Source organism: Gracilinanus agilis, chromosome 3, assembly GCF_016433145.1.
Source record: "Gracilinanus agilis isolate LMUSP501 chromosome 3, AgileGrace, whole genome shotgun sequence".
NCBI classification, from domain to species: domain Eukaryota; kingdom Metazoa; phylum Chordata; class Mammalia; order Didelphimorphia; family Didelphidae; genus Gracilinanus; species Gracilinanus agilis.
The window spans coordinates 425,551,576-425,579,493 of NC_058132.1; the positions used below are offsets into that span (position 1 = coordinate 425,551,576).

Sequence of the window (27,918 nt, forward strand, 5' to 3'; positions counted from 1 at the left end):
TAGTTCCCTAAAACTCTTTGCTCATTCAAAACCTGTATGTTCTTACCCCTTTTTATGTTCAATGGTAGTAGATAAGAATATATTGAACATTATCTAAAGAAAATATAGAGCCATACTGGCAGATCAAATGAAAATAAAGTTTAAGAATATTTTTTCACAGAAATGAAGAATATGTGTAAATATATGTATATATAAATGTATATATATATAGTATAACAGCAAAGCAAAATAAAGTATATATTTATATAAAATAAATATGTTCTCCACAATATTAAACTATGTCAACTTTTCTTACCTCTTTTTTTGAAAATGTTCTAGGCCTACCATGAGATACATTGTTGTATCTCTAAAGTTCCTATAATCCTGGTGCCACTTCTGTAGGGGAAAAAAAAACAACAAAAAACACATTTAAGACATCTAATAAAAGTAATTATAAGAAAAGTAAACTGAATACAGAGCATTTTTTCCTCACGGTAGTCATTTTCCTAAGTAAACATGATTAGCTGACCTTTCTAAACAGTTAGCCAAAAAAGGGAAGAAGATCTAAAGAATAAATAGTTTCTTTATAACAACTTTTCTGTGATATGACTTATTAAGCGCTGATAAAGAACACTACTGGAGAAAAATATGAATTAGAAAGTTAGGATATTAAATTTATTTTTTTGATGATAAAAATAAAAAAAACACCTTTAAAAAACTTTTATATAATTTTAAGTATCTAAATGGCACAATTTTTTTTTTAAATTTTTAATTTTAAACCCTTAACTTCTGTCTATTGGTTCATAGGTGGAAGATTGGTAAGGGTGGGCAATGGGGGTCAAGTGACTTGCCCAGGGTCACACAGCTGGGAAGTGTCTGAGGCCAGATTTGAACCCAGGACCTCCCGTCTCTAGGCCTGACTCTCAATCCACTGAGCTACCCAGCTGCCCCCTAAATGGCACAATTTTTAATGTAAATATTGAGAACAAATGCCATGGTCAGATTTCAGTGCTACTATATACTATATACTCTCACTATTCATGTATTTAGAGGTGAGACCAGAAAGAATTTGAGAGACCATTTAGTCCTCCCATTCTAGAAATGGGGAAACAGTAGCATAGAGTGGTATCAGTGACTTATCCGAGTTCATAAATGGCTGAGCTAGAATTTTAACCTAGATCTTCTGACTTCAAATCCAGGACTATTTCTATTATGTCTACAGATTTCCAAGTTTCCTTTTGAGATAAGTACATCAGCTCCAACCCTCTCCATTAAGATGGAAACTCTTATCTCATGCTTGTACTCAGACAGATCTATGACCTCTCTGATGGGCATATTCTCTCAAAGGCCACCCAACTTATTCATCCATGTCTTTTCTACAAGCTGACACCCAAGATTCATCAAATATGCTGGACCATTCTCTTTACATATGAATATCAGTGGAACAAAACTAACCCAATAGTTAGTTTTCATTTTTGCAAAATGGTCATTCAACAAATGAGTGAATAAAACATTTATTAAATGCCTTAAGTGTGCAAAGCACTATACTAAGGTTTGGGGATACAAACGGAAAAGTAATCTCTAAAGAGACTCCCATTTTAATGGAGGAGACAACATATATAGAAGATTTTGGCTACAACTCAGATGGAAAAGTCCCATGACTCTTAGAATATGGCATCAAAGCATAAGGTCATTCCTCTTCTTTAATGTCATTTCTATTGATAAAAAGATATCAGGATCTGATGTTATTTGCAAATGGACTAGTGAGGATGGCTGAGGGCTGGACTGGTAATCCAGTGGTCTGGAGGGGTATTGTCACTCCTAGCTCTTATGCCTACCTGTCTCTTGGTGGTAGTTAGAAGAATACCAAGTTTAATATTATTAAGACTTTATCTCTAGACAAAATTCTATTTATAGTATCAACAGTTAATATTTAAAGATGGCTTAAAACTATGATTTTAGCATCCTCTCTCTATGCTTAATCAGTCTTGCCTCCTTGAGAATTTCAGAACATTTTTACTCTCTTCTCATTAGTCATTCTTTCTTTATTTTCTACTCTATCTCTTTCTTTCTTCCTTATGATTAGATTTTCAAGCCTCTTTCCATTTAGTCAGTTAAGTAGCATCTATTAAGCAGTTACTTTGCGCCAGGTATTGCGTTAAAAAACAGTCAATATTATCAAGAAGAGAAAATGGGGAAACAACCTGTGAACAATTATATATAAATAAGATACATGTCGGATAAACTGGAGATAGTATCAGAGAGAAGTCAGTAATATTAAAGAATGGGAAAGACTTATTGCAGAAAGTGAGTCTAAGTGAGACATAAAGAAAGCCAGAAAAATGAGTGGAGGGGAGTAAAATATAAAGGTAGACAGGGGCCAAGTTATGAAAAGCTTTAAAAGTCAAACAATGGTTTTGTCTAGAGGCAATAAGGAGTCAGAGTTTACCTAAAAGAGGGGACTGGCTCTTTGGAGAGATCAATTTGACAGCTGTGTGGAGTAGACTTGGCACAGGAAGACCAACCAGCAGGCTATTACATAGTCTAATTGTGAGGTAAAGGATAAGATATAAATTGTGAGTCTGGGTAATGGGGAAAATGATGGTATTCAATAGTAATAGGGAATTTTGGAAGAAGGGAAATTTTGGGGGGAAAGACGAGTTCAGTTTTGGACATGCTGAAATTAAGGTGTTATCTAGTGCAAAATATCTAAAAGGCAATTGGAGATATGAAATTTGAGAAGTTAGGGCTAGACAAGCAGATCTGAGTCATCTTCAGAGATTGTAATTGAAACTGGAAATTAATGAGATAACCAAGTGAAATAGTACAGAAGGAATGGAAAAGAGAGCCCAGGAAAAATACTTAGAAGTCCTGCCCAGTTAGTGGGCAAGAGAGATGAAGACATAACAAGGGAGACAAAGGAGTAGTCAGATAATTATGTTAAATTATCTCATATAATAATGAGATAACAGTGTCATGGAAATCTAGAAAGAGGATATTATTAAGAAGAAAAGATCAACAGTGTCAAAAGCTTCAAAGTAGTGAAGCAGGAAAAGGATTCATCTTACATTCACCTTATATGGTATATGTTATCTATAGAGAAATATATTTAAAAATAATATTCCCTGCATCTTTCTAAAATATTTTCCCTCTTTTTTGTCCTCATGCTGGACTATCCTAATTAAAGTCTCTTACTCTGACTCAATTATTGCAGAAGCTTGCTGACATATCATCCTTTTTCTATTATCTTAGTGGAAGACTTTACTGCATTGCCTGACTGATCTTTTGCATATAGTTAGTCATGCAACTCTTCATCTTTAAAATTGTGAGTGGCTTATTACTGTCTACTGAATAAAATTAAAAATCCTTTACTCAGCAACTTGAAGCCACAATGTGATACCTCTCTATCTTTCCTGCATTATCATAAACTACTGCACAACTGTTCACTTATCCATGCCTGCACTTTCCTGACTCCACATTTTTGTTCTCTTTGGTCTTAATGTATGCTCTTATTTTAGATTTTATCTACTGAACTCTTACACAATTTAATAGCAAAATTCCAGTGATGGTTCTGTCTAGTATTCCCACATTTTACATGTTAACACTTATTTGCGAATAATATCCTCTGAGTAGTTTCCTTTTAGAAGGTGCAATGTTGTATGCACCTGTAGTTAGGAGATTTTTAGAAGTATAAGCTGATTATGTTAAATGATCCATTGGGAAGACTAGTCTCTCAAAGGATCACAGGGGTGGTGGTGAAGATATGATTAACTTTCTCTTTGTCTACTTTTGAATTAATCAATAGAAGCAAATACACTCCTATTTAACCCTAACATAAGGGAAGTCCACAAACTACTTACTACAGGAGTTTACTCGTCCAAAAGAGAAGATACCCTTACTTAACACCTAAGTAGGGGAGGTCCAGCAAGTCACCTGCAAAAGTGGGTGACAACTCAGAAGCGACTGACTGCCCTCTGGGCAGTGCTAAGCAAATTTAAAAACTGCAATTGGTCCTTGTAAAGTGGAGGAAAAGGGAAGTGATGTGGTAAAAGCACTATAAAAGCCCTGAACTTCCTGTCCAAACTCACTTTCTTCTTCGGACTTGACTTTGGATGAACTCTAACTTGGAACCTTGGCTTGGATTCTGACTCTTGGACTGCTTCTGTTAAGACTGTTCTTGGATCTTCCCTTTGGACTACAATATGGGTGAGTGAAAAGGCTGTCTCCTTTCCTGGCTTCTGGAGAGATTAGTTTTCAGAGAGACCTCCTCATCTTGGGAGGCCACGTGGTTATTTACCACCAGGGCCTCTGGCTAAATGGTACTCTGACTGAGAGCCCTCTGGTGGAGGGCTAATTAATTAGTCCAGCCTGAGTTGAGCTAGGCACTGGAGAAACATTAGGGTGATAAGCTAGACTGCTTACTCTACTGTCTTTCACACTTCTCTACTTTACTCTTTCTCTCTATTTTGTAAATAAGGCTGCTAAATAAAAAATCATTTTGACTTGAGTTATAATATTGGTGACCACATTCTCTTATATTTAATCCAACCATAAATTTTAATCCCTACAAATCTTAAAATTAAGAACTGAATTCTAAATTTTGTATTTCCCCTAAATCATCGGTTATTGTAATTTTAAAATTTAAATTATTACTTGAAAGATTATAGCAATATAAAAATGTATTAATCTAGATATTTCCCACCCTTAACATTTTTCTCACAGTAATCCAGAAATAGTAAATGCCATTTATATAATACTTTAAGGCTTTCATTTGATCCTTAAGAGAACCTTTTAAAATTCAATCTATAGGTTTCATTCCCTTCTCTCCTTCTCCCCCCATTTTGCAAGCTGAGAAAGGTTAAATGACTTTCCCTTGACAGTTGTAATATAGAAAATGTCAGTCCCCCCTGGAGAACTCTGGGTGAGGCTTGACTCTGTATTTTGCAGGAATTCTATCCTGCCATTTTCTATATTACACAGCACAGTTAGTAAGATAGGATCTGAATGCAGGTCTTTCTAACTTCAACTCCAGCACTCTATCCACTAAACCATGCAGTCAGAAAAACCCTATGTTGATGTTTAATTTTGGGGCAAATTCAAATGAATACTATGAAGAGAATACTATGAAGAAGAATAAAATGAAGAGTCTCTGAAAAGAGGTGAAAACAGGAGTGGGTAAGAAGACACACATTTTTGTGAACCACACAGGTAACTATGAAAGCTTAGTGTGACTGCTCAAAATTTCTTAAAAGGAAACCTCTTGTAAAGTGATTAAGCCATGTTCATATAGGTTCATATAGGTTCATATAATTTTAGTCAATCCTATTTTTCTACACTAAGAAAAAAATTAAAAATAGGGCTATACTCTGCAACTTTTTGCAACAGGATCAGTCAGAAAATAAAATGAGAAAAAAGAACTGAAGATTTAATTTAAATATTACAGGAGAAAAGAGGTCAATAATGCATATCAGTCAACAAAATTATCTTTGATAGGATTAATTTTCAAGCATAATTTTTAAGAATAAATTTTTATGCATAGAAGTAATCCTTAATAAGAAGTTTGGATTTGTTCTAACTTCTAAAACTACAGTTCAAATTTTATTCAATATATAGGCCATAATAATATATAGATTATAATTTCTAAAAAAGATTTTGTTACAGATAAATTTCAACATATATAGACAATTTAGAAATTAAAATTAATATACTCGAAGCCTCCTATGCTTGACTGTTCGTGACAATGTGACAACTTAAGAAATTGACAACACAAAATGTAGAACACTTCCAGTTGCGAAAAAAAATAATATTCTTAGCAAAAAAACAAAAAACAAAAAACACCAACCCTCCCATTTTGAATTCTTTAGAGTCTAAATATTTTAAGCAAGTATCAAATATATCAAAGTAATAAATAAAGGATTAAACTCCTGGTCTTTTCTCTGCATTTTTGTGACAATTTTCTACTTTGCTGGCTTATCATATCACTTCCCTTAATTGTAAGTGTTCCCCTGGTTCTATTACAGAGCCTCTTCTCCCTCTACCTTTGCTCTCTTCATAACTATCAGCTCCCATGAATTTCACTATCATCTCTGAAGTTGATTCCCAGATTTATACATCCAGCCCTTGAGTTTCAAATTCATATCCCCAGCTGCCTAAAAGATATTTAGAACAGAATATTCTGGAAGCATCTTAAATTGAAACCATACAAAATTGCTTTTGTAACCTTTTGCCCTAAACTCACCTGTCTTCCAAACTTCCTTTTTTCAATCAAAGGGGCCACCATCCTCTAGTATCCCAGGTTTATAATTTCCTCTTTCACCTCATGTGTCCAAACAAAACCTTGTTATTTCTACTTTTCTAACACTAACTGCATATGATCCTTCTTTTCCACTCACACTATTATTACTACCTTAGTTCAGGTCTTCATCACCTATATGATTCTGTGATTCTGTGATGCCTATCTTCAATCAACTTTAGTAGCTTCTTATCTCTAGGATAAAATATGAACTCCTCTGTTTGCCTTTTAAAGCCTTCTAAAACCTGGCCCTAGTGTATCCTTCCAGCCTCAATGGATGTTAACTCACCACCCTGCAATCTGTGATCAGGATGTTCTACAAGCCTGGAATGAAGTCCTTACTCCTTAACTTTCCCTTCACATAGTCTCTCTCTCTCTCTTTTTTAAAGATGAAGCTCAAGGAATGGGAAGAATTTGGAATTCAAAATTTAAAAAAATTAATTAAAAAAAAGAAAATGGAAAAGGCATTTTTTTAAAAGATGAAGCTCAAGTACTATATTGTGCATAGAGCCTATCCTGATTCCCCCAACTGCTAGTGTTACCTACTTTTAAATTACTTTATATTTAACTATATATGTTATAATGTACTTATCTGAACCATTAGAATACAAACCCTTTTAAATGGTGCCCCATTCTTTGCACTTTTATCCTCTGCATCCAGCATAGCAACTGGCAAATAATAGGTGCTTAATAAATACCAATTGGTTGATTTACTGATAAACTGAAAAGCAGCACAACAAAATGGATAAGGGGCTGGCTCTCAAGTCAGGAAAGACTTGCACATGCCTACTACTAGTTGCTTAGAACCTCTTAGTGCTCTAAACAACCAAAAAATTAGACAAGCTTTTTATCAGTATCAGTGGAAAAAGTCTTACACATCAAGAATTCTCCCTAACTCCCCATATACCCAGAAAATGAAGTAAATTAGTAACAAGAAAAATATATAAGGAACAAATTTAGAGGATGATTTTATATATCATCCATACCTGATCTGAACTAAGGTGACATTCTTATTAAAGAAATGCCATTCAATTAATATGAAATGGCAACCTACAGTCATCTCTTGACAAAAATGTCTTTTTTTTGGGGGGGGGGTTGTCTTCTAAAGGCCAAGGTAATTTGGCTAAGAAATAGTTTAATAAGCAACTATCCTAGCATTCAACTTCTCCCCCAAAAGATATAAATTACCTCATATTCTTCCATGTTTACTTCTTCTGGCTTTATCATTTCAAGTTTAGCTTGAGCAATTTTCATTATGTTGCGACACCTTCAAAAGAAAAGAAATTTGTTCCCAAATTGATAGCAGCACTAATAAGGATTAAGACATGTGTGTACTATAGTGTTAAAAGCAGTGTTGCCACTAACTATCAGATCATGTAATCAATTCATCATTACTACTTTGGAATGAATTGTATGGAAACTTATCCAAACAATTTTAATGTTGAAATAGAGATATTATGTTCTATGGTAAAAAACCTAGCCTTATAAATCCCAGACTTTAGGGCTAGGATTCATAGAAAATTGTAAACTATTCATTCTATCAGTAGACCAAGTATTTATTAATCTCTGTGGCCTATAGGTAAGGGAGAAATAACACAGATAAATACTAAAAATAAACAATATGAACAAAAATAAAAATATAAACATGAAATAATTTTTTAGAGAAAGGTAAGGAAAACTATGGGAGGGAGACAAAAGACAAAAGGTCTTGTCTAGGAGGTGGCCCTCAAGCTGAGCTTTGAAGGGAACCTAGGGGTGCTTAGAAGTAGAGTTGAGGACTGATTGTATGCTAAGCATTATAACCTATGCAAAGTGAAATCTATTCTACAATGGGATGAATAAAATTTTTCTATCAAGTTGAAATCTGATTATTTACAGTATTGATACCACATTCCTGATCCTGTCATTGTGAGGTCTAACAAAATAAAGTCTAAATCCTCTCCCGTATGACATATCAAATGCTTGAAAACTGGTACCTGCCATCTATCTATTCCCTCTCCCTTTCCTCCTGCTCTGGCTCCCTGGGAAGCCCAATTCTTCTCTTTTTTCAGGTTAAATATCCCCAAATCTTTCAACTGAATATCATGGAACAACATCTGAAAATACCTCTTTCATAAAGACTGCCCTCCTCTGGATAATCTCCAGTGAGATAGTAACAATCGCCAGTTCTAGTACTTTCATTAAATGCCACTAACATGGCACTTAGAACAGAGCACAATATTCCCAATATTGTTTTCTAACCAGGACAAAACACAATGTGACTCTCACTTCTCTAGGCCTGGATATGTAGCCTAAGCTTGAATTGACTGTTTTTGACTTTCACATTACATTGCTAACTTTAAACTAAAGATCTTTTTCAGATGAATATTAGATATCCAATCCACAGCTCCTCCAGGTTCTACATATCAGGTTGACTTTTTGAATCCATATGTTCACTCCAATGTTTCAGACAGTTGACATTAAAAGCTTTTTTTTTACCCTATTTCATTTCATATTTCCTCCTTAGCTTTTGCAAATTTTGTAAGCATGCCTATCTATGACTTTATTCAAGTATTTAGAAAAATGTTAAATAGAAAGGGTCAAGTAAAGATTCCTAGGGAACTCCAACAAAAATCACCCTTTCCAAGATGGCAATGAATCATTAACTCTTGAAGACTGTCGTTCAACAAATCAGTTGTGAATTTAGTTACATTATCTTCTAGTTCACATCTCATTATCTTTTCCACAAGAATAAAAGAAAGTACTTTGCCAAATGCATTTAAAAAAAAATCTAGGTAAATTAGGCATATCCTTTCTACTATTGATAGTAACCATGACAAGGAAATGTAGTGACATTACATTTTTAATGGCTCTTTGTGATCGATCACCACAGCACTACTTCCATTTTGTATTCAGTAATTATCTGTATAATCTCCTTGATTTATTAATAGTAAATGTTCTCAATTAAAAAAATTAATTTATATTGATATTTTCTTTCTTATATCACCAGTTATTCCAAGTATGCTTCCTTCTCCCAAAGAGTTATCTCAAAAACCAAGTACTTTTTTAGTAAAGGAAAAAACCTTGGCATAATTGATCAGTGAAAAAGACTGTACAACCTCTATGAAGGGATAGGTTGGAGGATGTCTTCTCATCTCATTAGAATGCTGCTTGCTCTTTATCATTTTGTTACATTTACTTTTGATTTTTTGGTGTATTGTTGATCTTTCCATTGATAATTGTAGTTATGATGTATATCTTTTTTTGGGGGTGAGGCTCTATTTATTTTTACTATATATCAATTCATACAAATCTTTCCGTGTTTCTCTGTATTCATCATAGTTGAATTCCAGGTGGACAGCAAGAGTTGGTGAGGAGGTCTGAAAAGAGCTCAGCAAGGCTTCATGCCAGAGGTGCTGGTCCTTCTTAAATACCCATACATCCAACATCAGCTACACACTCCCAAGTACGTGAAAACTTCTCCCAGTGGAACAGACAGATAACAATTTGTTTTGATGGCCATGAAGGCAGAAGTAGGTGCCGTGAAGTGCTTAGAGTTTGATGAGACACTGAAGATTTCAACGGTCATTCACCGTATAAAGGGCCATGACCAGTAATCCTTACTTTTGCCACTAGATTTCAATGACTGGAAGAGAGTGAGGCTGATGGCTTTGTGCAACTGCATCACTTAAATCCAATTCCTGCATAAGTCAGGATTATCACTATATGATGCCATTGGTCCTCTTGAAAATGAAGTACAAGCAACAATAATTTCATTATAGCCATGTACCACAGTTTAGGCATTTCCCAATTGATGAGTGCCTACTTTGTTTCCAATTCTTTGTTATTACAAAAAGTGCTGATACAGATATTTTGGAGTACATAAGGACTTTTTCCTTTACTGGTGGCTTCTTTGGGGTAAAAGTTCAGTAATGGAAACTCTGATTCAAAGGATATGGACATTTACGGAACTTTCTTTGCATAATTCCAAATTGTCTTCCAAATGATAGTACTAGAAAATGATTGTATCACATCATGCTTTACAATGAATTAGCATTCCTACCTTCCACCAACTCAACATTGATTCTCATACAGTATAAGACAAATCTATTATTTTTATTTGCATTTCTTTTCTTCCTGTTGATCTGGAGTACTCTTTCACATGTGGGTGTAAATATTTTGCATTTTTCTTTTGAGAACTGTTAATTTATATATTTTCGGCCATTTATTAGGGAATGACTATTAATGTTATATACATACACATACAAATATTTTATGTTTTAGGTATCAATCCCTTACCAGAGAAATTTGATATAAAATACTTTTTCACATTTCATCACTTAATCTTTCTTATCCTATCAAATTTGCATATAGAGTTAGACTGTATTGTAGAATATAGTGTAAGATTGTTGATCCTGGCCTATTTCTGCTAGATTGCTTTCTAGTTTTCTTAGTAGTTTTTACCAAATGAGGAGTCCCCCCATTACCCCCCCCCCAATTATTTGTTTTCTAATTTATCAAATATTCGGTTATCAAGTTCTACTGTTTCTTAGTCTCTTTTGACAAATTTATTTTACTGATCTGTCTATTCTTTAATTAATCTCAGATGGTTCTGATGACTGCTGCTTTATAATATAGTCAGTCTGAGGTCTGGAAGTGATTTTTCTTATTCATCCTTACTTTACCACTTTCCTTGATATTCTTTTGAAAAAATTTTTTATCATATCTAGATCTTTCATCTTTCCAAATTATTTTAATTATTTTCAAATTTTATAAAGTAACCTTATTAGCAATTTGATTGTACTTAAAATATTTAAAATGTATAAATTAATTTTAGTCATGTTATTTTTTTTATATTGACATCGTCATGCCCATAGGACTCAATATTCCTCTAGCTATATGAGGCAAATTAAATAAGCTGTTCTTTAGTTCTAAATGGAACACTTTGTAAATAAATCTATACATGGCTTTTGTGTGCCTTTTCCAGATATTTTATGTATTTTGCATTTTTGTGCATGTTGTCTGGATAGGATGTCCCTCTCCATTGTTACTTACATTTTAATATTATTATACAGTATAATATGTGTTGTTATGAAGAAAGGTTGTTGAATTTTTAGGATTAATTTGATAACCTGAAATACTGCTTAAGCCATTGTCTCAACTAGTATCTTTACTGATTCTCTGATTTTCTAAGTAAACCATCAGATCATCTGCAAAAAAAGGTAGTATTATCACCTCTGAATGTGTTTTTATTCCTTTAATTTTCTTCTCTTATTAGCACAGTAAGCTCCAGAACTACATAAAGAATTAGAGAGAGTAGGAATCTTTGCTTCATTCCCATTTTTAGTGGAAAAGTCTTTTGTGTACTTCATTACCCAGTTTAAAAAAAATCTTAAATAGATGCTTTTTATGATATAAAAAAGGTCCCTCTGTTTGTTATTATACTTTGTAGAGTTTTTAGTATAAAAGGGTATTCTACTTTGCCAAAGATTTTTTTTTTCGCATTTATTGAGATGATCATAGTTTGGGATGTTTTGGTTTCTAATATAATTATGTTGATTGTTTTCCTAATGTTGATTATTCTTGCATTCTTTGCATAAATTCCAATTATTCAGAATGAACTTGTTATAGTCTGATAGGATTTGGTTTAAGAATTTTGAGTCAATAGGACTATTTGTTTCAAACGATTCTGGTAAAGTATTTATTAAGAACCAGCTTTTAATCTTTTTATCATTTCTACTTTTTTGGTTCCCAACTTATTTCCCCTCTAATGTTTAATTGAATACCTGTTGCTCTGATCAAGCAGAAGTTAAGCTAAAAAAAGTCATGAAAATTCCTAAATATACTTTTTAGCCAAGTGTAACAGATGTTATGACATACGAGGGAAAGGAAATATAACAGAGAAGGAGGAGATATATATGACTTCAGAGAGCTTAAGTATCAGAAAAAAGGTCAAGAATAATATGTATGGTTACTTAGATGCCAGTATAAATAAAAATACCCAGAGTGTGGATAGTAAGGAAAATGTGTGATCCTGGGCTAGTCACTTAACTCCATTTGCTTAGCTCTTGCCCTTTTATCTTAAGAGTTGTTACTAAGAAAGAAAGGGTTAAAAAAACTAATTTCATGTAATCTTCCCATGTTTTAAAAAAAGTAATATTCCATCAAAATAATGCTTAATTTGTTTAGTCATTCCCCAACTGATGGGCTTCCCTTTAATTTCTAATTCTTTTGCTATGACAAAGAGAGCTGCTATAAATATTTTAAAACATAGAGGTTCTTTTCCTTTTTCCCTGATCATTTTAGTAAAAAACCTAATAGTGGTATAGCTGGGTCAAAGGGTATACACAGTTTTATCTTTCTTTGGACCTAATTTCAAATTACTCTCCAAAATGGTTAGATCAGTTCACAGTTCTACTAACAGTGTATTAGTGTCCCCATTTTTCTATATTCTCTCCAACATCTGCCATTTTATAATTTTAGCCTATTTGTTAGGTGTGAAATGATATCTTAATTGTTTTTATTTGAATTTCTCTAATCAATAATAATTTAGAATATTTTTATATAGCATTGATTTCTTTATCCAAAAAAACCATTCATATCTTTTGACCAATTGGGGAATGGATCATATTCTTATAAATTTGACAAAATGCTCTACATATTTTAGATATGAGACCAGAGAAACTGCCCATAAAACTTTTTCTCCAATTTTCTGCTTTCCTTCTACATTAGCTTTATTTGTTCAAAACCTTTTAAATTTAATATAATCAGAATTATCCATTTTATGTATCACAAGGTTTTCTACCCGTTATTCATTCATAAATTCTTCTCCTATCCATAAACCTAACAGGTAATATGTTCCCTGTTCTTCTAATTTGCTTATGATATCTCACCTTTATGTCTAGGTTGTGTAGCCATCTTGTTCACATCTCATGGCCCTCTATGTTATCTCTAAAGTGTTAGGCACCTCAGAGCCCCATCTGAGTTCTAAGACTCCCAGTTCACTTCTATAAAGTTGATGCTGTCAATTTTTAACCCCTCGCTCCCAAGGTTTTCATGGTAGAGCTCTTGTTGCCTCAGGATACAGATCCTTTCTGGCTATATAAGTTTATCTGGCTGGTCTCTTGTTCTAATGGCTTTGCTGGTGGGACCCCTTTTTCTATTTCTCATGCCCATTTTCTATTCTGAATGACACATGTAGTTTTGAAGGGCTAGTAGTCACTTCAGTTTCTTATTGTAATTCTTTGTCATCATTCAGTATGAAGTGACTTCTTAGGGTTTTCTTGAAGTAGGTATGTGGGAGCTGGGCTGTTATTTTATTCAGGCAGACATCCATAATCACTTAATAACTGTTTATTGATTGATTGAAGTTCTCCTGAAAGGAGGTCTAAACTAACAAAATGGAATTTTAAAGGGACAACTGCGAAATTTCTCATTTAGATTTTAAAAATCCATTGTGCAAGTTAAGGTACAAATGAAGAGAAGTGGCAAAATGAAAGCCGATGTAAAAAAAACAAAAACTGAAGAGGTTTCAATTTAATTCCAAGTTCAATATTAGTCAACTGTGTAACATGGATGCTAAAAAAGTAATGCAATTATGATCTGCATATGAATAGAAATAGTCCCACTAAACTTTGTGCTGAACAGACCATATCTGGAATATTGTTTTTCTGTTCTTAGCACATTTTAAATGTAACACCAGCAAGTAAAAACTATGATTATAGATTCACAGATTTAGAGCTGGAATCTTGAATCTAAAAAATCTCGGTCTAACCCCCTTGTTTTTTTAAGTTCATTTAAGTTCATTCATTTATTTAATTAATTTAGAATTTTTTCCCATGGTTACATAATTCGTATTCTAACCTCCCCTTCCCACTTCCCCCTCTCATAGCCAATGAACAATTCAACTGGATTTTACATGTATCATTGATCAATATCTATTTCCATATTGTTAATATTTGCAATAGAGTGATAATTTTAGAGTCTACATCCCCAGTCATATCCCCATTGAACCATGTGTTCAAGAAAATGTTTTTTCTTTGTGTTTCTACTACCACAGTTCTTTCTCTGGATGCGGGTAGCATTCTTTCTCATAAGTCTCTGAGAATTGTCCTGGGTTGCTGCTAGTAGAGAAGTCCATTATGTTCGATACCCACAATGTTCTCCTGGTTCTGCTCTTTTCGCTCTGCATCGATTCCCGGAGGTCATTCCAGTTCACATGGAGTTCCTCCATTTTATTATTCCATTTAGCACAATAGTATTCCATCACCAACAGATATCACAATTTGTTCAGCCATTCCCCAATCAAAGAGCATCCCTTCATTTTCCAATTTTTTTCTACCACAAAGAGTGATAACCCTCTTATTTTATGGAAGAGGAAAATGAAACCAAAAGAGGTTAAGAGATTATATGGTTTACCCAAGATCACATACTACTAAAGTAGTAAAACCAGGATTGAAACCTAGATACTGATTCTACATGTGATGCTCTTTCCACTATATTATTATGTCCAGGGAAGCTTTCTTATTTATAATGCTTGACATGGCAAAAATGTTACACAGCTGATTAATACTAAACTTGGGATGAACTTTAGTATTAAAACTTCTATTATTTTTCACATGAACTATCATTCTGGTGATGTGATAAACCATATTATATGAGGGGGTCAGCTATTATCTGCAAATACTTAAAGGGCCAGTAGATTGAAGAAGTTCTGTATTGATCTTAATATTCCAGAAAGTAAACCGAAGACTAATTAGTGGAAATAATAGGAATTTTAGCTCAATATGAGGAACTTCACAACAATGAACTGAACCTGTCTAAAAAATGGACTTGGTTGCCTGTATGAATATTAATTCCTTATCAGTGGTATGGGCAAACTATGTGGTAATTTAGAAGGAGAAGCAAAGTAAACAGTATCAGATTTTATATTCTTGGGCTTAAAAATGGTCAATTGAAGTTAAAGTTAATTGAATGGTCAACTGAAGTTAAAAGACACTTGTTTCTTGGTTGGAAATATACAGAAAATATGAACAGTATACTAAAAAAGCAGAGATGACCTTGTTGACAAAGATCCAAATAGCCAAAGTTATGGTTTTTCCAGGAGCAATATATGGCTGCAAGAGTTTGACTATAAAGCAAACTGAGTACCACAAACTTAATGAATTCAAATTGTAGTGCTGGAGAAGACTTTTAAGAGTCAGCAAGGAGATAAAATAGTCAACACTTAAAGAAATTAATTCAGAATATTCACTGGAAAGCCAAATATTGAAGCTGAGGCATAAATTTTCTTTGGTAACATATTGAGAAGCCAGGACTTAATGGAAAAGACTCAGATGATAGGAAAGACTAAAAAGGACAAGCAGAGGTTGTGATGAACAGAGAGTGTCAGGGAAACAATGAACATGAACTTGAGCAGTCTTCAAGTCAGTGGAGGATATGGTTCATGGTATCATGAAGAGTTGGACATGATTGAACAGAATGCTAACAATGACATCCTTTCCAACTGAGATTCTATGAGAAATAGACCTAACTTTTGGAAGACTACACTAAAATTTCATTTTATCCCTTCAAATGAAAGTGACAGCAAGTTTTGTTCCCAGAAAAGAAACTAATAATATTCATGGCATTTGAATAAAAAGAAGGAAAATTTTAAAACATAATATAGTCTGGATCATTCCTTCTAAGCAAAACAAACCAAGCCTCTATTGAATAGTAAGTTAATATAACAATTATTATTGATCCTCAATTTTGTAAGAAAAATACTGTGGTGACTAAGGCAGGTCAATTTAAAAACAATCCGTTTATTTGCTCAATTAAAAGTCCTTAAATTTAATACTATACACATACTTTACTAAAGTCAAGTGATGGTCCAAGTTTCTTTGTCATCATTTTTTTCCATAAATCTGGGTTCTCTCTCAATAAATAAAAATATTTGATGACCACAATAAAATATAACAACTAATATTTTTATAATGATTTAAGGTTTACATATATTAGAGCTCCTCAAACACCACCTTGTGAGGTAGGTCCTATTTTTAACACTATTTAGCAGATGAAAAAACTGATGGGGAAAGAGGATAAGTGATCTGATTAAGGCCTCCCAGAAAATAAGTATCTGAGGTGGAATCCAAACTCAGATCTTCCTGACTCCAAGTCCAGCCTCTACTTATTATCCTATGCAGCTGCCAGATACATATATATGCATTAGTACCTTAAAATACACTGGCTTTTAAAATACCCTAAATGTGTATCTACAGAAATAAAAAAAAATATATGTAGAAAAATAGATATAGATGTAGATATACATATATACTTTCAATGAAACCATCTACAATCAACTCCTTGATCATACAAGAGCTATTTCTCAGCATTTTTCCTCTTCCTATTTCCATTTGTAATAAACTGTAATTCAATATGTCAGCATAATCACAAAAGGATAGGAAGAAGTAAAAAGGAGAACTGAACATCAACTCTGCATTGTGTAAAGCTGAACTAGTATTTATATAAAACTACAAGAATTATTTTCTTGTACTATAATTGTGTAAATATTATTTGAATCATCTCAGCAATGAATATACCTCTGTTATGAGATATGTTATAATGTTATTTATTTTAATCAAATAGCCACATATTTCCATTCAACCAGTTTTAAAAGTATTAAAGCAAAAGATATTGAGGATATTAGATAAATTAGGTCTTTGAATTATTTGAAATTGAATTTATCCCTGCATCACTTCCCCCTCTTATAGTGGTTAATGAAAAGTGGGTTGAATTATTTTAATTGAAAAATTTAAAAGATGATTAGAAATGTCACACAAAATACAGTCGACAAGATTATTTTGAAGTGGGTGCCTTTAAAAAGATACCAAATTATGAATAATTCTAGAAAATTAGAAAAAAGAGATTATATTTTCAATTCTTAATTACCGTTCATCAAAACTTAAATTGCGATTTCCAAACTGTTCCAACAATGTCCTCTCAATTATTTTCTTTGGTGATTGGTTCTGGATAAAATAGACAACCGCATGGTGCAATCGATAGTCTGTTTCTGGTGGAGTATCTTCTTGAGCCAACTTTAGTAACCTTGCATACTCCAATTTGATAGCCTAAAAAATCATCAAGGAAATGTCCATTATAGTAATTATAATCAAAGACTCAACATATTAAAACAGTACTTCTGATGATCATGAGTAATCACACATATTCTACTAATTATTCCTGGGTTCTACCCATCTAAAATCTATCATATTCCCATATTTATCTTTGATCTACTGTTTTTTTAAGTGATTAAAGGAGTGCTTTATCTTTAGTGACTTTAGTTCATTTTTGAACCATATTTTCTAGGTTTCAATATTTATATGTAAATGATATTATGAATATAGTATTGTTATACAGCAACACCTAATTTTAAAAGACAAAGAAAAGCAATGACCATTCTTTTTTTTTTTTAACTAAAGCAGCTAAATTTAACATCTAAATTTAAATATTATTTCTAAAATTTTTGGCATGTTATAACCATGTAAAAAAAAGAAATTTAACTGGGATGATATAAAACCTATGTATTGGCTAAATAGCTCATAACACAGACAGGATTATTTGACACTCATCTTTTATAGAAAAAAAAATTAAATGAATCTGAACCATATTAAGTAAAATTGTTTTAAAAATTCTATTAAAATATCCTAGGCTATTTTATACTTTTAAAAAAGTAAGTTGGATTGCCTTTGTATACCTTAACTATGAATGCTGGCCAATCAGACCAATCAGAGTTAGGAATCCAGAAATCCTTGAAGTTAATAAAAGATCATACAAAATTTTTTATATCTAGCTGTGTAGACAAATATGGTCTTTTCAGCATGGTTAAAACTGCTTCAGAGTTGTATAATTGTATAGTTGTACAGGCTGACACAGCAGCATGATGCCTTAAATTATCATCTTTCCACTTTTCCTCAAGAGCCTGGGTGCCTTCTGACCCTGTGACATACATGCTTCTACTGTGCCAGTCCCCTTCTCCCATTCCTCCCAGGGTCTCCATATTAAAGAGATCCAGGGTAACCAGTCTTAATTTCTGTCTCAGCTTTTCTTCTGATTTTCAAGATTTTAATACCATAAACCCACAAAGGTACCTCCTCTTGCTCCAAATGTTTCTTTTTTAGGTCACATTTGTGTATTATCTTCTCCCACTAGAATGCAAGTTTCTTGAGAGCAGCCTTTCTTTTTGTTTATATTACAGTACTTAGCACTGTGCCTGGAACATAGTTAAGTCTTTAATAAATTTCTGTTGCCTTCTTTCCCCCAAAGAAAAGCATGACAGCCAAAATCTAGACACATTTCTCATAAACCTATAAATTAAGGAGCTAATCTATTAGATGAGTGGCCAAAGTTTTTTTTTTTTTAAAGAAAAATTACCAATAATTATCTGAAAAAAGTGCTCAAAATGCTAATAAAGAGGTAAAAAATAATTTATAAAAACAACTCTGACATTATTTCTATCATTCTAATAGAATCAGCAAAAATGACATAGTACAGTGTAGCATTTCTCTTGAAGACAGAGGATCTGGATCCAAATCCATATTCTGTCACTGACTGCCTGAATAAACTTGGGCAAACCATTGAACCTCTTGGAGTCTCAGTCTTATCTGTGAGTGAAGGTTCTGTACTAGATGACCTCTAGGGACTCTGTTCCAATTCTAAATCTATGAGCTTATGATTTCAAAGCCTAAAATGGGAAAATTCAATGTTAGAAATATGGATTTCATTGGCTTACTTGCATTTTATTTTCAAATACATAAAAGTTCAGAAAGTAATAAATGTTACATCTCATTAAGAGAGGCATAATGCCTACGAATAAAGAAGTGTTAGTCCTGCTATATATAGTTTAATGAGGCCAGCTTTTATTTGGAACAAAGTATTCAGTTCTGGGATTGATATTTTAGGAAAGACATTGATAAGCAGGCGGCCACTCAGTAAGCAACAAGAATGGCGAAGGGCCTTACGTTCATGCTACATGAGAATCAACTGAAGAAAATAAGGATGTTTAGTCTAAAGAAGAGAGATCTGAGGGAAGAGGGAGAAAGGCATGATAGTAGATGGTGACACTGAATAATAGGAATTAGTCAAGAAAGAGGTAGGAGTTTTTTACTATAATAGGATAGAAATAAATCAGTATGTTTACTGGGTTCCTGGTCAGGCACAGTGACTGAAATTCTGGCTCTGAACTGAATCTTGAAAGCAAGAACCCTGAATACAAATACCTGATACTTAGAAGGGGCTGAGACTTTAAAAAAAACATCAGATTTTTTTGAGTAAAAGGTGACTATATTCCTGGTGTCAAATACTGTCCTAAGTGATGAGATATGAATCTAAAAAACAAAAACCAGAAAGAACATGCATATTCTAATTGAGGAAGACAACATATATTCAAAAGGAGGTTTCTGCTTCAGAATGGACACAAAGACTTAGCATTAGTAGTATTTTGGGTATAGTGGAAAGGCAGATAGCACACTCTAGGTGTGACTTCAGAGGTTTAGAGTAAGTATTAATTGGTTAACTTCTTACTAAGCCAAGTAGTATGAGTGACTGCTTTTGGCTCATAATCAGGGGTGGAGGGGTAGAGAGGGGGAAAGAACAATAGTTAGGAAGAAAGATTTGGATCATAACAGACTAATTTGTTCATTACCTCAAGAATAATTTTTCAGGAAGAAAAACTCTAAACTTCAAAGGAGCCTGAACCTCTATGCTAATGCTCAGGTAACTGCAGTTTGTTCCTACTCCCAGTTTCTAAATGTTGGCCTGACAAACTACCTCAATTCCATTGCCATTTCATAGGCTCTATTTGATCTCCCTCTAATACCTGAGCTGAGGTGGCCTTTGAGTAACTCTGCAATACAAAGTTTTCAAAATAACATACTAAAAGCTTCTGGATTAGGCTTAAGGCAGCACTCATAATCCTATTTACTATCACACATGAACTTCAAGGGTGCATAAGATTCACCAACTCTTAAAATTTAGTTCAATGACCAATTGCTTAGTTTCATGATGTTTCTTATTCCTAACAACACAATTTCCCCAATACATATTTTATATTCTAAGAAACTATTGTGTGTCAAATGATTCAAGTCATATATTAAGTTATTTTTTCTAACAATTTTTTTTACAGCTTCTTTAAACAGTAATTTACATATATTTAAATTATTTCTCCTCATTTTTCCTACTCAGGGCTCATGATGATTTAAGTTACCCAAAATTCTTATCTCAAAAAGTTAACTGAACAGTCCAAAAAAAGAGATCGGTCTTTATGCTATATAGTTAATTCTCTCATTATTATGGTCCATTTGTTCCTTCCATTTTAGCTAAGATATTTTACATAATTATCGAAAACACTGCACTGAAATGTCAGATTTTCCAAATGAAATGACATAGTTATTTTATATGTTACATATATGTTTATATGTTATCATATCTTATATATAATTGAAAAATATTAAAGTGCCTACTATGTAGTAGGCATATGTTTGGTACAAAAGTCCCTACTTTCAAGTAACTTCTAATCATTTATGCATAACCAAGATTTGTGAAGCACTTTACAAATGTCATCTCATTAGAAGTGGGTAACACATAAATGGGGAGTGGTGTCCAGGTGAGAGAATTTTTGCTTGAGAAGTCAGAGGCATAGTAAGTGAAGCTATGGGACAGTCAATTCTTATATTTTGGAGATCATCAGTTATATTGATTTTCATTTTTCCAAGCAAATCAGGCCTGGTGTGTGTGGTATGTACATGAGGGCAGAGCACAGCAAGATGTTACAGGCTAACATATAAGAAAAATAAAGTGAGATCTAGGGTCAGGAAGACATGGTTGGCTAGATGATTTTTCATAAGCAGCTCTACCAAAGCTGAAAAAGTTAATTTGTCTGGGAGGAAGGATTAAATCTCTGGCTAAGAAGAGCATGTTATTTCTGTCTATTTATATATATATATATATATATGAACCAACATGGCATAATGGACAGAGATCAGGTTTCAGATGAAATTACAGGATGAGTATTCATTCCACATGGAATAAATTACAGGAATTGCTGATGAGGAGCATGATGAAATTTAGGAGGTTGATACCTTTTCTGTAACTTCTAGTGTTAGTGACTCCACTGAGTAGTTAAGTAATATCTTCAAGGTCACACTGCCAAGATGTGTCAGAGTCTAGGAAACATGTCAGGGAAGCTGGGATCAAATGTGGGGATTGGGTGGGAAAACTGTATCAGGAAAGTCAGGGAAGTTGCATCAGGAAAATACTGGTCCTATAATACAATAATGATCTTCTAAAGGCCTGCCAGCTATTTAAATGAATGGACAATTCTCTTTCATGAGTAGTAATGAGGGAGGGAGGGGAAAGGAAAAAGAAACGAATATAAAAAAAATTGGTTGAACAAAAGCCAGAAATCCCAAGTCTCTTTGGAAACACTAAATCACAAAGTCTCATAGTCTGGTCACATTTTGCAGTTCAGAAGTACCAAGAGCATCAAAACCATAACACAAATGATGAAAATTCCAGTATAGTTGCAGAATTCTTTTCTGATGTGAGATGGTAATGATCAGGAGCAGCACCATGAACATCAGGGTCTTAGTATGCACACTTCTGGTACAGTAAAAAAAAATCTTTCTGCATCAGGATTATCTGTAGCAAAGTGGCTAAAGTTCAGTTTCGTATGTGTAACTTATGGAGGAGACTGATCAGGATGGGGACTGAAGGGTGTATATCACTACACTGCTGACATAATGAAGTCCAAGCAGAATCCTAGATCAGATATTAGAAAACATGAAGGACAAGGGATTAGAAATTCACTCTAAGACCAGGATCAAGAGAGAACGCTTTGGGGCAGCTGGGTGGCTCAGTGGATTGAGAGCCACGTCTAGAGATGGGAGGTTCTAGGTTCAAATCTGGCCTCAGACACTTCCTAGCTGTGTGACCCTAGGCAAGTCACTTAACCTGCATTGCCTAGCCCTTACCACTCTTCTGCCTTGGAGTCAATAGTATTGACTCCAAGATGGAAGGTAAGGGTTTAGAGAGAGCGAGAGCGAGAGAGAGAGAAAGAGAGAGAGAGAACTCTTCAGTTGTATGGCTCCCAGCTCCATTAGCTGTCCTGATTTCATTGCCAAGAACTGTCTCTAGCTGCTTAACAGATTGGAACAGTTTATTTTCAGTCTGACTACAATGACAGACAATTTCTGCAGCACAGTCAACAACATCCAGGGAATGCTGGCCTTGAAACCTTTTTTATTCTCTTGGGCATCCTCCTCCATGTTCCATAGAGTTGATTCTCTCACATAAGATCAAGATGGCTCTAGTGACAGAAAGTCAGCAGCGTCCTGCTTATCTATCAGACTACCCTTCTTTGGTATTTGCAGAGTTCTTTCCCTAGCTCAGTTATGGTGAACCTTTAAGAGATGGAGTGCCAGGCCCTGCCCCCACCCCACCCTATAGACTGAGTGCCATGTCGACCCCCCACCAGTGTCTGAGTGTCACTCCATGCTCTGCCCTTACCCCAGGACAGGGAAGGGAGGAAGCACTCCCACTGGGCTGCTGGGTAGAGTGTTTGGTATATCATCTTTGGCACTCGTGCCATAGGTTTGCCATCACTGCCCAAGCTTAACCATGATGGAAGCCACAAAGCCAACTTCTGTCCCCACCTGAGGCTGGAGGCTTAGCTTAAACCTCAGTACCCTTTTAGTTTAGGCTTGATGTTAGGATAAACTGATGTCAGGGAACATTTAATAAAGAAAGAGGTTTGTACTTTGCCCTAAAATAGCAATGCTACTTATTTAGTACAGTAAAGAACAAAATATTAGAAGTTAATTAACTGACTTATAGTATATCAATTTTACAAAGGATTTTTTAAAAATATGCTCCCCAAAACAAGATTCCCAGGTACTTTTACAAGGGAAGCAAGAATAAAGTGGTACTTAGCTTCTCTGTATGCAGATTCCTTATCTCCATCAGGGAAACATATCACATCTCTTTTATAACCCCAGACCAGGAAGCTGTGTTGGGGTAGCCAGGAAAGCTGCATCAGAGAAGTGCTATTTCTCTCACACACATGGGAGGAGGCAGTTAAGGGCAGTTGGAGACCTGGTATAAAAGCCAGGTGACCCCTCTTAGAAACATGGATGTTACAATATAGAAAAAGGTAGACAGACAAACTTAGGTTTCTATTTCCAGTTCTATCACAGTTATTTGACTTATTTAACATGATGAAAATTTAGTATATTTTGGTTAGGTTTCTTCTCCAATAGGAGTTGCAGGTTAATACAGTCCCAAACAGGTGATTCATTACATGCTTACTACATATAATGTAACCAAGAAATAATATAACTAACAAATCAATATATTTTTTATCAAACACTTATTGTAGGTTAGGCATTATGCTAAAAGCCAATTTCTCTTTATTTTTGATCACCTGCTAGAAATACTAATGACAATGTCTGACCTTGTTAATCATGAATTTCTTTCTCTTGCCATACTAAATCCATTATCTGCAGAAGGGTTACCAAGGTTAGTTGTTGAGTGTGGGAAGCCAATAAGAGGAATAGATAAAAATCTGAGACTCCTCTTTTGACACTTTTGTGATTCTTGTGATTTCTTGTTGAAAAGTATTGTGGCCTTATTGTAAAGCTTTAAGTTCCTAGCTAACCAGAAGTTAAAAGGTTAACACTTTTCCCCTTTGGCCAGGAATGCAGCTGCTTGATATTGCCAAGGCCAAAACCTTAGCAGGGGCAATTTAACCCTGAGAAAAATATTCCCCGACTTGGCTTTCTGATAAGAACCCAGTCAAAATTCAGCCTTGGCCTTGGTCTGTTCTGAAGCCAATGAGACCTTTTGTGTTTTCATATGACATAATTTGTAATTTCTGCGCATCTGCAAAGTTTCAGGGGGGGTGTTCTTTTGTGCGAAATGAGTCTTGAAATATATATATATATAAAATAAACTCTATGCTCTGGGAGACAGAGCTGGAAGCATGCGCTAAATGACTCCTGTGTCCCTTTATTTCCTTATCAACTAAGCTGTCTTTATCAGATTATCTGGAGATGATAAACAGATTTTGAGAGTTGAGCATGCTTTAAAAAAAAATCTTTTGTAAAATTGACTTGAGGTGGCAGCTGGGTGGCTCAGTGGATTGAGAGTCAGGCCTAGAGATGAGAGATCCTAGGTTCAAATCTGGCCTCAGACACTTCCTAGCTGTGTGACCCTGGGCAAGTCACTTAACCCGGATTGCCTAGGCCTTAACACTCTTTTGCCTTGGAGCCAATATACAGTCTTATTTTTTTAATACACACATTTTTTTTTAAAACCTTTACTGAGGTAAAGGTTTTAAAAAAAATTGACTTGATGTAACACAATTGGTTAACTTCCAATATTAAGTTTTGTACTGTCCTAACCAGTATTTTGATATACTTATATAGAACTTATTTAATCACAAATAAAATCCTTTAATTAATGACTTAAACATTACAGAGCAGAAAAAATGCCAAAGAGATGGTATAAAACTAATTTATTTTGAAAAACTTTAACTCTTTTCTTACTTTTTAAAACCCAAACAAGGCATTTTTGTGTATTTCATAAAAAAATACTTTTAATATTTTGACATCTAGCTTTAAAAAACAAGTAATATTTATTTCTATCATAGTAGAACAAGTTATTGACTCTCAAAGGAATATAGAGATTAATGAAGTTTCCTTCAGGTTGATATCTTCCTGGTTGTCAGTTTTTAGTTTGAATAAGGGCCAAGATGTCCCCATGTCTTTGACATCTTCCTTTCGAATACCTTAAGAAGTAACCCATAAATTCCCTAAAATTATGTGGTCTTTAGCATGGAATTATTCTATATACACTTGATCGATCTAATATAGCTGTATTTCCCATTTGTTTCCTCATTAATGCCATTTATATCTCCTCTAAAGCTCTTTTGGTACTGTGATGCTAGAGTCCCAGGTGGTAGTTTCATCATCCTTCATGATGAATCTTTTAAAAAAATATTCCTTAACTATACTTCTCAGGATAGCATCCACTTAGCTGAATCGTTCAACTATGTTTCTTTATATTGGATTTTCTGTCCACTGCTTCTTTTTATGAGAAGACATTGTTTATAATCTATCATCCTTTTCCATTAAGATTTTACAAAGGTGTTTATATTCTAATGTATGATCTCCATGGTTAACATATCACTTCACTGGCAAGTCATCTTTGCTAAGGCACTTTTCTTTTTTTGATCTACTACTATACTTATGGCCACTAATTTATATCCATAAAGCTTCTGAATTAAATTATTGTAACCAGTGTCTGTGTCCTTTCTCATCTGTTTATCCCAATTTTTACTATGAAAAACTTTTACAGTAGATCAGGTAGGAATTATTTAACTTTCCTAGCTACTCAGCTGAGGAACTAACTTCATACATTACCAAAAAAAAAAAATAATCAAACCATTCACTGAGGAGAAGTTCCCTCTACCCACTCTACTAGCAATATATCTCCCACTATCTATTCCTTCACTATAGCCTCAGATGAAGGGGGGCCCTTCTCCTTGTTGCAGTAAATCTCTTTACATTATCCCTTGCTCTGAACTCCTTATCAGGTAAATTCAAATTATTCCTACATACCTTCCTTCCCTATTAATCACATGTCATATGTTTTTTCTTATTGTATTCAATCATCTAACTTTGTACTAATTCTGACATGAAATAGTAGCTGATTGTATGCAGACAACTGATATAGGAATGATTCCTACTTCAAAAGGTTATTTTTTTCTACCTCTTAAAATCTAATTGATTTCCTTTAGGGGGTTCAAAGTAAAGTATTTGATGTTTTACTATATCCAGATTCTTCTGATCTTTTCTTGATAAGGGTATTTGCTATGAACAGAATGAGAGTTTTTGCAGTTTATTGGTTTTTGACCTCTTTCATCCTAATTTGAAAAAAACTTTTTTTTATATTCTCACTTATTTCATGTTTTCCATGGTAGTCCCTGAATATTAATATGTTAAATTTGGAGGCCCTTCTGAACAAATGAGTAAATAAAAAAGTATTCAAGTTCTTCGTAGAATTTCTCTACCTTTTTATCTTCTAAAACAGAAGCTGGAACACAAGGTATAATTATTTTCAAGGTGATCTTTTTAGAAAATGATTATTATGAACATATTGTATATAAGAGTAATACTTGTACTAGGAAATAATCAAGATTTTTTTAAATGCCTTGGAGTGCACGATAAAACCAACTGCCAAATCTCTGTCTTTCCAAGAAGAACTTGCAATCCATACTACTTTTTTACCCTTTTATTTCACTGAGAAAGTAAACATTGATACAATTCAATAGGATTAGATTCAATTATAACTATTAGAATTCACAGCATTCTGGAGGGCAGAGAGCTAGAGAAGATTGATTCTAAACCCCTCACGTTAAAGATGATTAGAATGAGATCTAGCATGTTAATTTGTTAAAGATTAGTAAGTGCAGAGATCTCCTTTATATTTTTCTTTTGAGCCTTACATCAATCCTGAGAGATAGATTATAGGCATTATTCCCATTCTATGGAATGGGGAAACTGATGCTCAAGAAACCAAGTCACTTGTTTGAAGAATCACAGTTAGTGAGTGTTAGTGAAAGGATATAAACCCAAAGGTCTTGCTTTCAAGGACAGATATAATAATACTGATGAGGAGGATCATAAAGATGTCACCATTTTGGACACATAATCTCCAAACCACATGGAATGAAGAGCCTTTAAAATATAGAAAGCAAAAGAAATTACAACCATGAAAGAATAGGATGATGTACATGACAACATTTTCATTTTTTCTGTCAATGGAGTTATGCTGAATTTTCTTTTAACAAAAATATAGAAGATGAAATACATTCCAATATTATTTGACTACAAAAAAGCAGTAACTTCATCCAGTTGCATAAATATCCACAGAAAACTGAACATACAGTAGTAGAGGATAGAAACTTCCCTTCCTATCATTTCTATATGAATCGCAAAGAGACAAGAATAAAACAACTATAATGATGGTGATAAAAGCATAATGAGATGAATAAAATTGATTCCTTATTAATGATCCTATATTCAATTTACTTATGGATCCTATTTACAAGTAATGGTTTCGTCCTGTAACTACTCTTGTCCTATAATTGTTTAAATCATGTTTCTTTGTCTCTAAATTAAACTCAGAATTCAGCTGGCCTGTCGTGGGTTAAATTTAAAAATCCAGCTCTCCTGATAACCAAGGATCTACTTTTGCTCAAGGAAATTTGCTAACCTTATGGGTCATGTGAGAAAGAAAGGGAATTGGGCCTAAACTTTATGGAATAAAGCTGTTCTTCAAGGTTATCTAGTTTGCTCTCCAAAAGTTTGTTTCTCTCTTGTTTCTGGACTCCCAACAATGAACATTTCCTAGTCTCACGAGAGAAGAAAGGGAGTTGTTATTACCAATTACCTTATTACCAAACTTCTAACCAATTACTTTGTTCCCTGGGCTTCAGATTTGTAACCAATCATTTTGTACTCAATGCCATGATGCTATCTACCCTGTTCTCTTCTTTGTTCTGTACTCCCCAAAACCTATAAAAAGGGAGCTATTTGTCTGCTTGGGATCTTTGGCAAAAATGTTGGCTAGCC

General features: G+C 33.9%; 1 protein-coding gene across 1 annotated transcript in view; it reads right to left on the reverse strand.

Annotated features, from left to right (window-relative positions):
• USP25 (ubiquitin specific peptidase 25) overlaps positions 1-27,918 on the reverse strand; it is a 206,661-nt gene that overhangs the window by 8,561 nt on the left and 170,182 nt on the right. Inside the window, exons 21-23 of the mRNA XM_044670322.1 lie at positions 17,180-17,358; positions 7,460-7,538; positions 296-375 (exon numbers count right to left, since the gene is read on the reverse strand). Coding sequence (XP_044526257.1) covers positions 296-375; positions 7,460-7,538; positions 17,180-17,358 — 338 coding nt within the window. The remainder of the gene's footprint in view (positions 1-295; positions 376-7,459; positions 7,539-17,179; positions 17,359-27,918) is intronic.